Consider the following 13037-nt stretch of genomic DNA (forward strand, 5'->3'; position numbering starts at 1 on the left):
GCAATTCATGCTGCATTCACAATTAGACTGCAACTAACAATAATTTTCATTTTCCATTAACCAGTCCATTATTTTATTGATTAATCAATAAAATTAAAAAATGAATAAAAAAATCAATCAATTATTTTGTCAATAAAATCTGAGAGAAATGAAGGGCTGCATAATATAAAAACATATTTCCATTATTCTTACAAATATTGGGTTTGCGATATGAGTCACGATTTTAGTGACAATTAGTGACGACAATGATGATGTGATTTTTGCTGGAGTCTGTACCACCCAAGCATGTTTCCCTTACAGCATCTCTGTAGCACCACAATGCTTCATTTGTGATGGTATGATTTAATACATTTTATCTTTGCCAAAAAAATGCATCTCTGCGATTAGGATACTGCACTTAGCCATACTGCATTTTTGATAATAATTGGATTAATTGTGCAGCTCTACAAAACAGTGATAAGTGAATGTGCAGTTTTCCAGAGCCAGCAGTGGTGTTTATGTATGGCATGTTTTATCTTACAAACAGTCAACAAATCCAAAGCTATTCAGTTTATTATCATGTATGACAAAAAAGCATCAAATTTTACAGTCATATAGCATGAAACCAGCAAGAGTTTGGCTTTTTTGCTTAAAAACTAAATCCTAAAATGATTACTCGATTATCAAAATAGCTGCCGATTAATTTTCTGTCAATTGACTAATCGATTATTTGACTAATAACTGCAGTTCTATTCACAATGTTAAGCAACTGGAATGAAAACACTGTACAAATCCAGTCTCTCTCCACTTCCTTCTAACTATGTCATAATGCATTCACAAGGCATCGTGTTTTATGGCCTCACTCTTCGATAAAAGTCAGTAACAGCACCATCAGGTTCTCGATCAGACACTGAGTACTTCTCTTAGTTAAACAATGGGGAGTCTATTTTTTCATTATGACTTTCTGTGTTTATAAGTCTGCTTTTGCAAGGTCAATACCATGTAAACAGACTGAGGAATTCTTCTCTATTCGCTGTGCAGATACCAAAACAAAACAGGAGAGACGGCAGCCAATCTAGCCTGAGACAGAGAGCGCCTCCTCCCACTACTGACTGCTGTCTGCTCTGGATGTGCCAACAACAAATCTATTAACCATTTGTGGGCTCTGATACAGTGAAGCACTCTAGTGCGCAGCCCAGCTCGGAGGTTGTATTTACAGAAAACAATAAAATGTAACAGGAGTGTTTTGGTAACAGTGTTGGCAGATGAAAGCCTGCATAATAACCAGCATCAACGAAACAGAGGATGCACAATGATAAAACCACTGCACTGCAATGCACTGGTAATAACACTGGAGGCTCGATCACAAATCAAAGCAAAAAGGGAATAATTGTTTTGTCTGGTCGTCTTAACGAGGGTTCAGAGTGGTATTTGCTCAAGGCTGGCCCTCCTCCATGCACACATTTCTGTTCAAACCAATCCTGTGACAAATCTGAGGGAGCCAGAGCACACACCCATCTTTTCTGTTTGCCAACAACTCTCACTCTGTCATTGTGCAAGAGCTTGTTAAGGCAAGTGAACGACTATCAGGGGTTTGTATGGGTATAGACTAGCACAAGGGAATGCAGTGTTTCATCAGCGTTTCCCAAATGTTACAGAGGTAAAACTGGTGGATAATGATCAGGGATTAGTCCTACTCAAATCAATCAGAGCAGACAGTAGGAAGAGGCTGCTTTCTTTTAGAGAAATCAATTTCCTGTATGTGATCCTGCTATGCTTGGACAGTGGGCGTAATGTTACTGTAAGCCAGTGAGGGTTGGCAGAATAGGAGAGATGGCCTTCAGTAATATTTTGCTATCCCAAATCCACGTCTAAATGTGTTCAAAGCCAAACAAACAAGAGCCAAAGAGACAAGATAAATTATGTGCTGGGGAAAAAAAAGCAAGCTTGAGAAAACAAACAATTGGCAAGTAAATGAAAAATCACGACACAAAAAAATCAGGATAATTAATTCAGTACCGTCTGAGTGCCACTTTTGGTCGAGCCACTCGTCTCCACTTGCGGGGAAGTAAACGCACCAAAGTCCTGCACATAAAGGAGATCTGAGTTTCAAGGATAACTTCCAGGAAACACAGCAGAAAAACAAAATGGCAAGTCATAGCAGGTAACACAAATGCCTTCCTAACCACTGCATGCTGCTGTAGCCAGTTTTACAACAAACTGGACATTGTTGTTGTTGTTGTTTGTCATCCGTGAAGTGAAAATGAAAATGTTTATCATGCTTGTCAAGAAGCAGAAAAACCTGTTTGACCAATGTGGAAATGTTTAAAATAACCTTCTCCACACCAGGGCCAAAGTTTACATTCCACTTAGACAGGTGATGCTACAGTATGCATGCTGCAGAGGAAAGACAGGTTAATTACATAATAAGGTGACCATGAAAACCTGTTCCTGTGTCTGTAATGCAGCTGTAACAGTGTTTCTATCAGGTTGTGGTTCATGCATCCCTCACTTGAACACTGGCTACAAAAACAGTATTCACAAGCTACAACCTTCTTATCAGGGAAGTGATTTCTCCAATGTAAACAGGTGCACATGAATGCATCACGAAGACTCAAATGACACCCCCAGCTGCATTTTTTTGTCATGTCACTTTCCAGCAAAAGTACAGTCTAACTTCTGAAGCGATTGCATCTAACCTATTAACAGTAACATTGCTAAGGCATGCAGTAGGTGTATCTGATGGATGCCATCCAAAACACACATGCCTGTGAGCCACAGCAACATGGCTGTAATCCATGCTGCAAGACACAGCAAAATAGTTGACACCAGAGTGAGCTCACAGTGTCCATGGGGTGTTTTGACTTTGGAAAACAGAGGGTTCGATAAAGCTTTAAAGTCTGCAGTGATATCTTTCACCTCACAAGGGCAAAGAAAAACACAGACACTGATTAATGGAGGCAACTGTAAATCAAGAACATAAAATGACTTGCTGGTTTGGAGCATGAGATGGTTACTTTGCTTCATATTGTTTTTTTGTCACAATGCCTGAGTGCATAATGGGAATATTCTGGTTATTTAGATGATAAAATATCATTAGTCATGATAAGGTGAGCTGCTGAAACAGAGGAATTAGCTATAATGGCATCAGATTCAAGGGTTACATTTGGGCATAGTGATTAAAATGCTTAAGGAATAAATGTAATATACTTTAAACAGTGCAAACAGCCATTTGTTTCTAGAAAAACACTTTTAAATGGTGTTAAAAATGACTATTTTGTTGTATTTTGAGGCAGTTATGAGAACTGTAGTCTTGATAGTGAGACAGCTGTCAATCATGCACGCTCTTCTACAGCGCGTGCGACTTACGTAGAACGAACGATGCTACGACAAACGGCTAACAGCGGCTAACAACGGCTAAAAGTTCCGTTTGCTAATTTCACGAAAAGTTCGACAACAACAAGAAGCCCAGTTATTTTTTTTTCCAGTCACAGTAAGAAGCCAAATTAGTTGATACTTCACTGACTCACTGGCATGTTAATCCGCAGACTTCTCTTCTTCTTCTTCTTCGAGCTCTCCTTGCTGGACTCCATCACCGTGCTTCCCATGTTTCTCTGCAAATTAGCAAAAAACTCAAAAAAAAAGAAAAAAAAAGAAAAGTGTGCTAGCTCACTGAACTGCTGTGTGGCGACTGCAGACCATCCACCGCCGCCTCCACCTTCACTTCAGCTGCCCCCTCCACTTACTACGACAACACTGAGGCGCTGCCTCATCCACCAGGAAGTAGGCTTGGCCGGGAGAGGAGGAGGAGGAGGAGGAGGCAGGGTACACATCTTCAGACTGTTTACTGGTGTTATGGCGCAGGCTGCGCCCCGGAGAAATGTGTGTCCCCCTCTGCCACGCCAGAGGAAAAAGAAAACAGCATCACTTCGTCGTTTTTTTTGGAGTACTGGTAAAGCAACGCTTTTTAAATAAACCTTTATTTAAAGGAGAAGTGATTTTAGTAACAAGCTAGCTGCTCTATGAGGAAGTGAGGGTGTAAATAAAGGCAACAGGAAGGGCACACAGCCAGGACAACACGTCTTTAAATTGGGGAAGCTAATTTCGACACAACACCAGGCATGTATAGTGATGTTTCACCAACAGATGTCAGTGTGACTCAGATTTAACTGGTGTGACGGACAGAAGTGTAATATAGACCTGCTGTAAACAAACAGGCAAAGCACACACACACAAAATAATAATAATTCAATTAAATTCAGTAGTACTTTATTTATCCCTAAGGAAATACTTGTGCCAGAGAATGTTTTGTACAGTAAAAACAACTTTAACGATTCACACCCAGTACCAACCAGACAACCAGTGGGTTCCTCGGGTCAGGGTCACTCACTGGGCCCAGTTTTACAACAATAGATATACAAATACGCAAGATAGAAGTGTTTTCAAGGAGCAGAAGCAAAAACCAGTGCCTAATAGAGCGACAATAGGAGCAGGACAAGTACAGGAGTTATTCAAAATTAAACAAAATGGTGGAGAAAACACTGCAGCAAGAGGGTTGCTGGTTCAAACCTTGGGTGGGGGAGCTTTTCTGTGTGGAGCTTGCATGTTCTCCCCATGTCAGCGTGGGTTTTCTCTGAGTACTCCAGCTTCCTCCCTCAGTCCAAAGACACTAAATTGTCCGTAGGTGTGAATGTGAGTGTCAATGGATGTCTCTATGTGTCAGCCCTGTGATAGTCTGGTGACCTGTCCAGGGCGTACTCCACCTCTCAAACCAGTGTCAGCTGGGATAGGCTCCAGCCCCCCTGTGACCCCCAACAGGATAAGCGGAATGGAAAATGGATTAATNCCGTAGGTGTGAATGTGAGTGTGAATGGTTGTCTGTCTCTATGTGTCAGCCCTGTGATAGTCTGGTGACCTGTCCAGGGCGTACTCCACCTCTCAGTGTCAGCTGGGATAGGCTCCACCCCCCTGTGACCCCCAACAGGATAAGCGGAATGGAAAATGGATTAATAAATGAAAAACAGTAGATTCTTGGTTATCTTTGATGACAGGATCTAGACCACTGATACTCACCTTACTGCCTGCGGGCTGAATCTGGTCTGTGATATGGTTCCTGGTGGCCCGCCGACTGAAAATACATTGATTCATACAGGGGATTTTTTTGTACTTTGAATGTAAATAAGGTGCCAGAGTGCATTCAAAGCATCGTTCATCTAAAAAAGTGCCACTGGAGGATTTCCAGTCCCCTGGCCCCCCAACAGAGGTATGATCTAAGCCCTGAATGTCCTGAAATCCTAGAAACACCCCTGCTCACACCTGACCTATGCTGGACTGCTGATGCGTGAGCAGTGTAGTCCATGTTCATGTTTTTAGCATGAATAGCTTTCTCTAATCTAAAGATTCTAAGAGATCATTTAAATTGCATACATTGCTCAACTGGTGGACACATGTCTGAGAAATAAGTAAAATTTAAATCACTAATCCAGCATTGTTACAGTAACTGAGAGGGTGATGAGGCAAAATCACCCATGTGCTAATGTGTGTCTCATTTACAAAATGGCCTACACAGGATGACTTCATTAATTCATAATGATGATGATGCTATGGACAACGGTTTTAATGATGTCAGGTTGACAACTCTGACAAAAGGACAGTGGAGTTAATTCTAGGGGAAATGTGATTAGGAATGATGTTGCCAAAAGGCAGCAACACAAGAGGAATCAGCTACCAGTAGGCTATTATTATATCCAAAATATCTAATATCAGGTTTGTGTCAAGTTGGTGCAAATGTGATTAAACACATATTAAAATGTAAGCACAAGGCACTCTAAATTGTATGCCTTACTCCAGCAGTATTAGAGGTATCTAGAGTCAGCAGTTATTTTAGTATCATTGAGATGAATCTGAGGGGTCACAAGATGATTAAAAAAAAATACACCAAAGAAAAATGTGTTAAACAGTAAATCTATGTCAAAATTGTGACCATTTGAGTTTCTATCAATTTAATTATTGTTCAGGTGTTTTTTTTAAAGCCAAAACACCTTAAATTTACTGATTTGAGCTCCTAGAAAGTGTCTTCTGTGATAAAAAACATAATATCTTTGGGTTTTAAAGTTTTTGTTGGAAAAATACAATCAAGATATATCACTTTGAGCTCTGGGGAATAATAATGGGCACTTATCTATGGACAGATCTAATATTGATCATGAAAATAAGCGTTAGAGCCCTTAGGTGCTCACATGCCAAAAGGGCTAGGAGCCACTAATGTATTCGCTTGCATTCTTGGATATAAAACTGCCTCTAAAATGATGACTAAATACACCGATCAGCCAAAACATTCAAACCACTGACAAGTGANAATGAGCATCTGTGGCATGTGCCATTAACCCACCTCACAACCCACTGGACTAAATGGATCTGCCGCCAATGCACTGGTGCCAGACACCGCAAGACACTCCCAGAGATCCTGTGTCCATGCCTCGAAAGATCAGAGCCAAGTCCGATCCAAGGAGGCCCCACCTTGGATTAGGGGTACATCTGGGGTACCGGCACATCACAAGAATCCTTGAGCAGATTGGGACCTGGGAAATTTAGAAGCCAGGTCGACACCTTGACACAAAATAATCAGTTATTCACTTCACCTGTCAGTGGTTTTAATGTTCTGGCTGATTGGTGTGTGTGTTCCATTTCTTATGTACGTACAGTAACTGTTGTGCTGTGCTTCCTCGGCTTCTGTCTCCAAAGGCACAGATACTTTTATGGCTTCATTTCTTCATATTCAACAATTTAAAACACATAATTATTGATACCACGTACACAACCTGCTAACATGTAAAATAGTTTATTTTTGTAAATGTTTCTAAATTCAATTCCACAAACTCCAAACCTCATACTCTGTACACTTCAAAAGGCATTTTCAAAAAAAAAAGCAAAGAAAAAATAAAAGAAATTAAAAAAAAAAAAAATTCTGACTACACGACCAAGAAAATGTAGCACAAACACACTGGCAGGATGATGTAATATCATACAAGAGAAGAAAAATATCCAAGAAACAATTTTGTTACAACCATTCATTGAGAAAATATATACAATTGAGTCTTCGGAAAGTTAAAAAAATACATGCCATATACATTACAAGTTCTAAGACTGTCTCCAAAATTTTACAGTCGACTTGAAATTGTGCACGCAAAAACTCTTCCGTTTCTAAGCATGTGACTTGTGAAGTGTCAGTATAAGAAATATTTCTGATTGAGGAGGATGCCATTTCTGTCCAAAAAAAGGTAGAACGACCTACGCTTCCAAACAAGAGTTCCCCGTTACGATTCTTTCTGTCACACACTGGCTTTGTCTAACTCACATTATCATTAGACGTTTGCACCGTATTTTAAAAGCAATGTAAAAACAAAAACAGGTAAATACATGTCGGTGTTCCTATTTGTGTTAAAAAGTTAAAAAGTCATTTTTGGGTTTCAAAACCTAATTCACAGTTCTTTAAAATCAAACCTGATTAACAGCAAACAGATCACACTGATCTCTTACTATTTGAAGAGTCTTTTTTTTTTCTTTTTTAAAATTCTGTAACTGATAACTCGTTACGTTAGTCAACAAAAATATTTCTTTTTTTTTTTGAGTGGTCAAAGCATGTGTAAGTCACAAAACACTACGCTACAATACCTTACTTTTAATACAACAAAAATACTTTGTGAATTATTGTGGTTATATTACAAATTCTGTACAGAATAATCATAATATATACTCTCAAACTGAAATAACGTCCATCTTAAATAAATTTCAATGACAAACAGAACAAAAACAATTTTAAAAACACCCAAACATCAAGAAGGTTAAGGTAGTATTTGGTCGGTTATTCCTATAGTTTTCTTTATGTACATTTATACAAAAGTAACAGCATGTCTTCCTCAATCTTCAAAAACAATAGCAATCTAGCCTTCTTTAACTCAATCTCATCATTTTGAGAATAAAATTCATTCACTCAGTAATAAATACAAAACCTCTCGAATTCCACACAAATCACATGACAGAGACCTATGATAAAACTGACTCATGGAATCAAGTATTTTAAAAGTTTTCGCGTGTGTGTGTGTGTGTGTGTATGTGTGTGTGTGTGTTTTTTTGTTTCTTTTCTTTTTTTTTTAGTGCAAGTTAATATTCCCTTCGCGGTATTCATTGCTGTACATTCCTCATTCAGTGATGTCTACATTTAGTCATACGGTATACATTAACAGTATGAAACAAAAGGGCCTGCCCTTAGTAAGCAATAAGGCCGCACCCTGCACAGTGCTTTCTCATTCGCTGGTGGATTCCGCACCCCCATGTACACCAAACAAACGCACAGACACATACAGACAGACAGAGGCGTCTCACAACAACAGAGCCTCTCACATATGGCACGAGTCACATCCTGCTACTGTGTTACATTTCCCTTCCTCCACCCATTTTTTTTCCTCCGCGATCCTGATGAACCAACACATCATTACTTCACCTCTCCAAGGGTTCAGGCCTTCTGCTCATTCATAAAATGACTTTAATGTGAAGCCTTGTTTTGTCTGTGCAGAGATCACATCATCCGCACACTATAGCAAGGAATGCATTTAGGTTTGTCGTTTTTTTTGTTCTCCTTAGTTAATCCACTTCCTGCATTCAGGAGCTCCACAGTGGCAAGCGATCTTGTGCCGACCCTCCACAGGGTCAAACTGGTAGTCGAAACACAGCTGGAAAACAGGGAGGGAAACGTCAGTGTCTGAGCATCACATTTTCATCTCTGACACATCGTTCATGCAGTTGTGTAAGTTAGGGGCTGTACACATGCCATGTTTTTTTCCGTAAATATTAGTCTGTGGTAAATATGGAAAAGTTGATTATTTTGGTGCAGGGCTGCCAGAGCTTAACATCTGTCCCGTGGACGTCATGCCCACACACTTATAAAAAGCAGCACGAAGAAGATCAGCTCTGCACTTAGGATCTCAGGTAAATAGGCTATGGTACTGTGCTTGCTGTGCTCTTGAAAGCTGGCACAAAAAAGGCACAAAAGTATCGCCCTGCGCCCGACCTTGCCATTTCCAGGTGGTTTAAGATGCGGCATGTGTACGGGCCCTTAGAAGTCTAACCAAAGACAGATATTCACCTCCTCTCCTTTATCAACTCTGCGATTGCAGCTGATGATGATTTTGTAACCCCTCTCAAATGTGACCACCTCAGCGACACAGTTCGGGGCACAAGAGTGGTTGATATATCTGAAAAACAAAACAGAAACAAAAAGGGATTTATTGGATATCACAAAACATCTCATGATGATCAAGTAAGTCACTGTTATTTTTTACATTCAAAATTATTGTGAACAGCAGAAACGTGTTCTTAAAAGGAGCTGTGCACGACATCCGACAGCCCTGACATAACAGGCTGGCTGTCAGCCTTCTGTGAGTGTCTGTCGCCCTAGTTTTTGCATTGGGTCCCACATTGCTGACAACAGTCGGCCCTTGTTGGCGACTTTTCCGCAGATTCAACATGGTAAATTGGTGTAAGAGCCTGCTGGTGCCAGAAATCCCTCTGATTTGCAGTCTAGCCCCGTGCATGAGAAGAAAAATGGAAGTTAAAAAAGCAAACAAATGCTCAAATGCAAGAAGATGTGAGACTGAGAAAAACAAACGTGTTATATGAGGTAACATTATTTTCTAGCCGTTGAGCAGACATGGTTCATAATTGACTGTGTTAAAGTTTGCTAGCGCACAGTAAGTATGGTTTGTTCTTTCTATATCGTGTTGTGTTGTTAATGTGCACACTGGCTAAGTAGTGTCTTCAATCTGTTTTCTGCCACCTGCTGGTATGGAGAGGTATTTCCTCTCACACAGGTGCAGAACATGTGCTAGTTGGCTGACAGCTGTCGTCTTTGTGGTGTGTTCGGATGCAACTTTCTGGTTGAGACAGGCAACTTGAGGCAATGTAATAGTTGGCGTAAAGGCGTCTTGAGTAGAGAATGAAATCACGCTCTCTGTGTATGTTCTTTGTTGTAGTAGCTGGTCTGGCCACGTGTGCATTTTAATGCATTTGTTTCCCTGTGTGTGCATCCCACAGGCTCACTAATCACTGCTGCTCTGCACTGTGCTCATATAACGGTTACCCCTGATAACACCTTCCCGACCCACAGTTGATTGAACAGCAGTGTGCTACATATGGGGGTGCAGGACCATGAAAGATGTCATTGTATGTTCTCCTTGATGTTTACAAAAATGTCACAGCAACCAGGGGAATCTCACAGTACCTTGCTAGCCCTCCAGTTCGGGTGGCATCTACAACATGTTCGCTGTCGATGCGGAACATGAACACTTCCCGGTTCTGTCGGGGAGAGAGAAGAATTTACTTTCTGATTGTTCTGGCAAAAGTAACGGTAGACAAATTAATTTCAGCTCAGAAAGTATTAAAAACAGATGCATACCTGAGATCTATAGATCTTCTCCTTCCTGATGGCGACCTCATTTCGGAGGATGGTTCCATTGTATTCGATCACCATAGTTTGTTTTTCAATGTCTCTAGCAGCAAACAGACCCAGGCCCTGTGAACGCATTACACATAGGTTTCTACTCTGTCCACAGGAAGCATAATCTAAGAGCATCAGTGTTACTCAAAGCTGAGAAGAAAGTCGAATAATTATTCTGACACTGACCTGAATGCGTGAGCGGGCCAGATAGACATTGGCTCTCCACTCACTCTTCATCCAGCGGTACTGAGAAGACCTGGGGTGCACTACTGGAGGCTTGCTATGGGGGGCGCCACCTTCTCCTTGGGCCACATTCTGGTTCGACCTGGCACTGCTGGTGGAGACAGCCTGTTGTTGTGGCCTTTGAGGGGGAAGTAATGAAAATGACAAACATATTTGAACGATCAAAATTAAATAATGTGTCTTGCTTGGAGACATCAAACAGATAATTAATGTCTGCTTCACTCAACGTTACCTTATCACCAGTGAAGTGTAGGAAGAGCTGGTTCTTGGCTGGGCACGGGCGCATCCAGCTGGATTAAATATGAGAGGCAACTCCACGAGAGGGTTGCGTCCATAACGGAATGAGTACCTGACACACGCCTCCACTCCCGGGAGCTGGAATAAATGAGCAAAGAAGGGTTACATCCTGCAGCCTCTACACAATATGATCTATGTATCAATTTAAATTTCATATTATTTAACCACAAAAAGCTGCTACAAACCGATTCAGAGATCTTGGTGACTGCAGGGACTGTGAGTCCAAACAAGTCCTCTCCTTTCAGGTAAACAGGGAAGAGCTTCAGAGTGCCAACTTCACTTCTTTTCTCAGCCACAGGGCCCAGAACCTTATCCCACACTCCTGATAACAGTGAGACAAACGTGTGAAAAAACTGGCTCTGAAACACAACAATAATATTTCTGTAAAGATCATTGAGGACAAACCTTTAGCAGAGTTGTCAGTCAGGACCAGGTCTTGGTAGCCCTGTTCAATGACTCTGATGGTAAACTCTGGCTGATTTTCTCTGTCCTCAACAGAGCAGACATAACGGCAACGGCGGTTGCCATGGCGCATGCTCCAGTAAATGCGGCAAGCCTCGTAGCCAACCGGAAAGATGGCCGTTGTGGAATGGAAGTTTGCCATTTGCAGAGGGGTTAGTTGGCCCATTGCATGCAGCACCAGGCTGCCGACTCGAAAGGTATAGCCTAACTCGGGCTGCTGCACAGCGGTGGCCATCTGACGCACTTCATCTCTTTGGACGTAGACACGTCGGAAGACGGCAAAGCAGCGCAGCTCATGCTCCAGTGCCTGTCCAGCTGTTCCCCGGGGCCTGTGGGCATGGCATAGCATGGTCTTGTCCTTGAAGAAGGTGCACTGAGCTTGCAGAGCACAGGTGAAATGGTAGACATTGGTGCAGCGAAGGCGGTGGCAGCCACTGGTGGCTCCAGTCTGCTGGCAGTATGCGCAGCGTACTGTTTGGCCGCGACGCAGTGCGAGCTCTACATTGATGAGGGCGCCAGCCTGCGTCTCATACACCTCAGTCGACCACAGGGCACAGTTTAGATGAACCCACACGTCAAGATCTAGATTAAGAAGCCTAGCAGGGCCGTCAGTGATCCCATCTCCGAACTGGTGACAGAAACAGCACCGCCTGTGGTCCCGCAGCAAGGCAGGAGGGCGCAGGGAGGCCCCGAGTTTCTTCAGGAGCTCATCGATCTTATCCTCGTCTGGAAGTTGGGAATTCCCTCTTGGCACTACCACCTGAACAGTCCACTTCCTCCAGCGGAGTCCTTTCTGTCTCTTTCCCTGGTGCCAGCCGTCATGGGACCTCGGCCGCGCCTTCAGCTTCACGGTGACTTTGATAGCATCAGACTTGGTCTCCATCTTGGGTGCCTCGCCTGCCATGGGGAAGGGGATAGGGGGAGTAGAGGGGGGAGACTGTTTGGGCTGAAGCTGGGCCAGGCAATGGACATCCAGCGATGACATATTGTTATTGTACTGGTGCAGAGTCTTAGAAAGGCTCTCGGTCTGCTCGGAGGCAGGGAGAAGGGACACTGATTCCTGAAAAAATGAGACAACAGCCATGATGTTCAGGAGAAAATAAAAACACTTGTATCAACTGCACTGTGGTGTTACATTTAGGGATGTAAGTTTCAAGTTTTTTTTTTGCCCCTGGCCAAGTCATTTAATATAGAGTATCTGCCGATACCAAGTCCAATCCAATCCAGTGTATATGCTGAGAAAAAATCCCTGCATCCAAGCTGTTACTTAATGTTGTTTATTATTTTTTACAAAACAACAAACCCTCTGTAATCTCTCTGGTCTTGTCGCCGTCTCGAGGGACTTTCTTTATCTCTTTAAGAGAGTATTCTCCAGTGTTTGTTGCTGTGGTGCAGCCTTTACCTGAGTTAGCCTACCTGAGTGAACTGTATTCCACTGAGAGTTTATTTTCATCGTCTTTACATTGTTTTGCATAGATTAAATTACACCATGCGCCATGGATGACAGCAAAACGCAAGATACTTTGACTCAGCTGAAATAAAATGAGTGCACATAAATTAG

The 13037-nt window shown here is 42.1% G+C and overlaps 2 protein-coding genes across 19 annotated transcripts in view; both read right to left on the reverse strand.

Annotated features, from left to right (window-relative positions):
• Nucleotides 1-3738, reverse strand: part of LOC126382781 (5'-AMP-activated protein kinase subunit gamma-2-like) — a 34925-nt gene extending 31187 nt beyond the window's left edge. For 2 of the 3 annotated variants that reach the window (XR_007569090.1, XM_050032849.1), the window contains exons 1-2: nt 3510-3738; nt 1999-2064 (exon numbers count right to left, since the gene is read on the reverse strand). Coding sequence is in view for 2 of the 3 variants with exons in the window: in XM_050032849.1 (XP_049888806.1) it covers nt 1999-2064; nt 3510-3587 (144 nt within the window). In the remaining variant the exon portion in view is untranslated. The remainder of the gene's footprint in view (nt 1-1998; nt 2065-3509) is intronic. The other variant, XM_050032851.1, reaches the window with a different exon arrangement.
• Nucleotides 3739-6804: 3066 nt separating this feature from the next.
• Nucleotides 6805-13037, reverse strand: part of kmt2cb (lysine (K)-specific methyltransferase 2Cb) — an 86725-nt gene continuing 80492 nt past the window's right edge. For all 16 annotated transcript variants that reach the window (XM_050032979.1, XM_050032978.1, XM_050032977.1 and 13 more), the window contains 8 exons: nt 11420-12536; nt 11200-11336; nt 10950-11092; nt 10661-10835; nt 10433-10549; nt 10259-10332; nt 9125-9233; nt 6805-8711 (listed from right to left, as the gene is read on the reverse strand). In XM_050032979.1, coding sequence (XP_049888936.1) covers nt 8619-8711; nt 9125-9233; nt 10259-10332; nt 10433-10549; nt 10661-10835; nt 10950-11092; nt 11200-11336; nt 11420-12536 — 1965 coding nt within the window. In that variant the 3' untranslated portion in view covers nt 6805-8618. The remainder of the gene's footprint in view (nt 8712-9124; nt 9234-10258; nt 10333-10432; nt 10550-10660; nt 10836-10949; nt 11093-11199; nt 11337-11419; nt 12537-13037) is intronic.

Source organism: Epinephelus moara, chromosome 21, assembly GCF_006386435.1.
Source record: "Epinephelus moara isolate mb chromosome 21, YSFRI_EMoa_1.0, whole genome shotgun sequence".
Lineage (NCBI taxonomy): Eukaryota > Metazoa > Chordata > Actinopteri > Perciformes > Serranidae > Epinephelus > Epinephelus moara.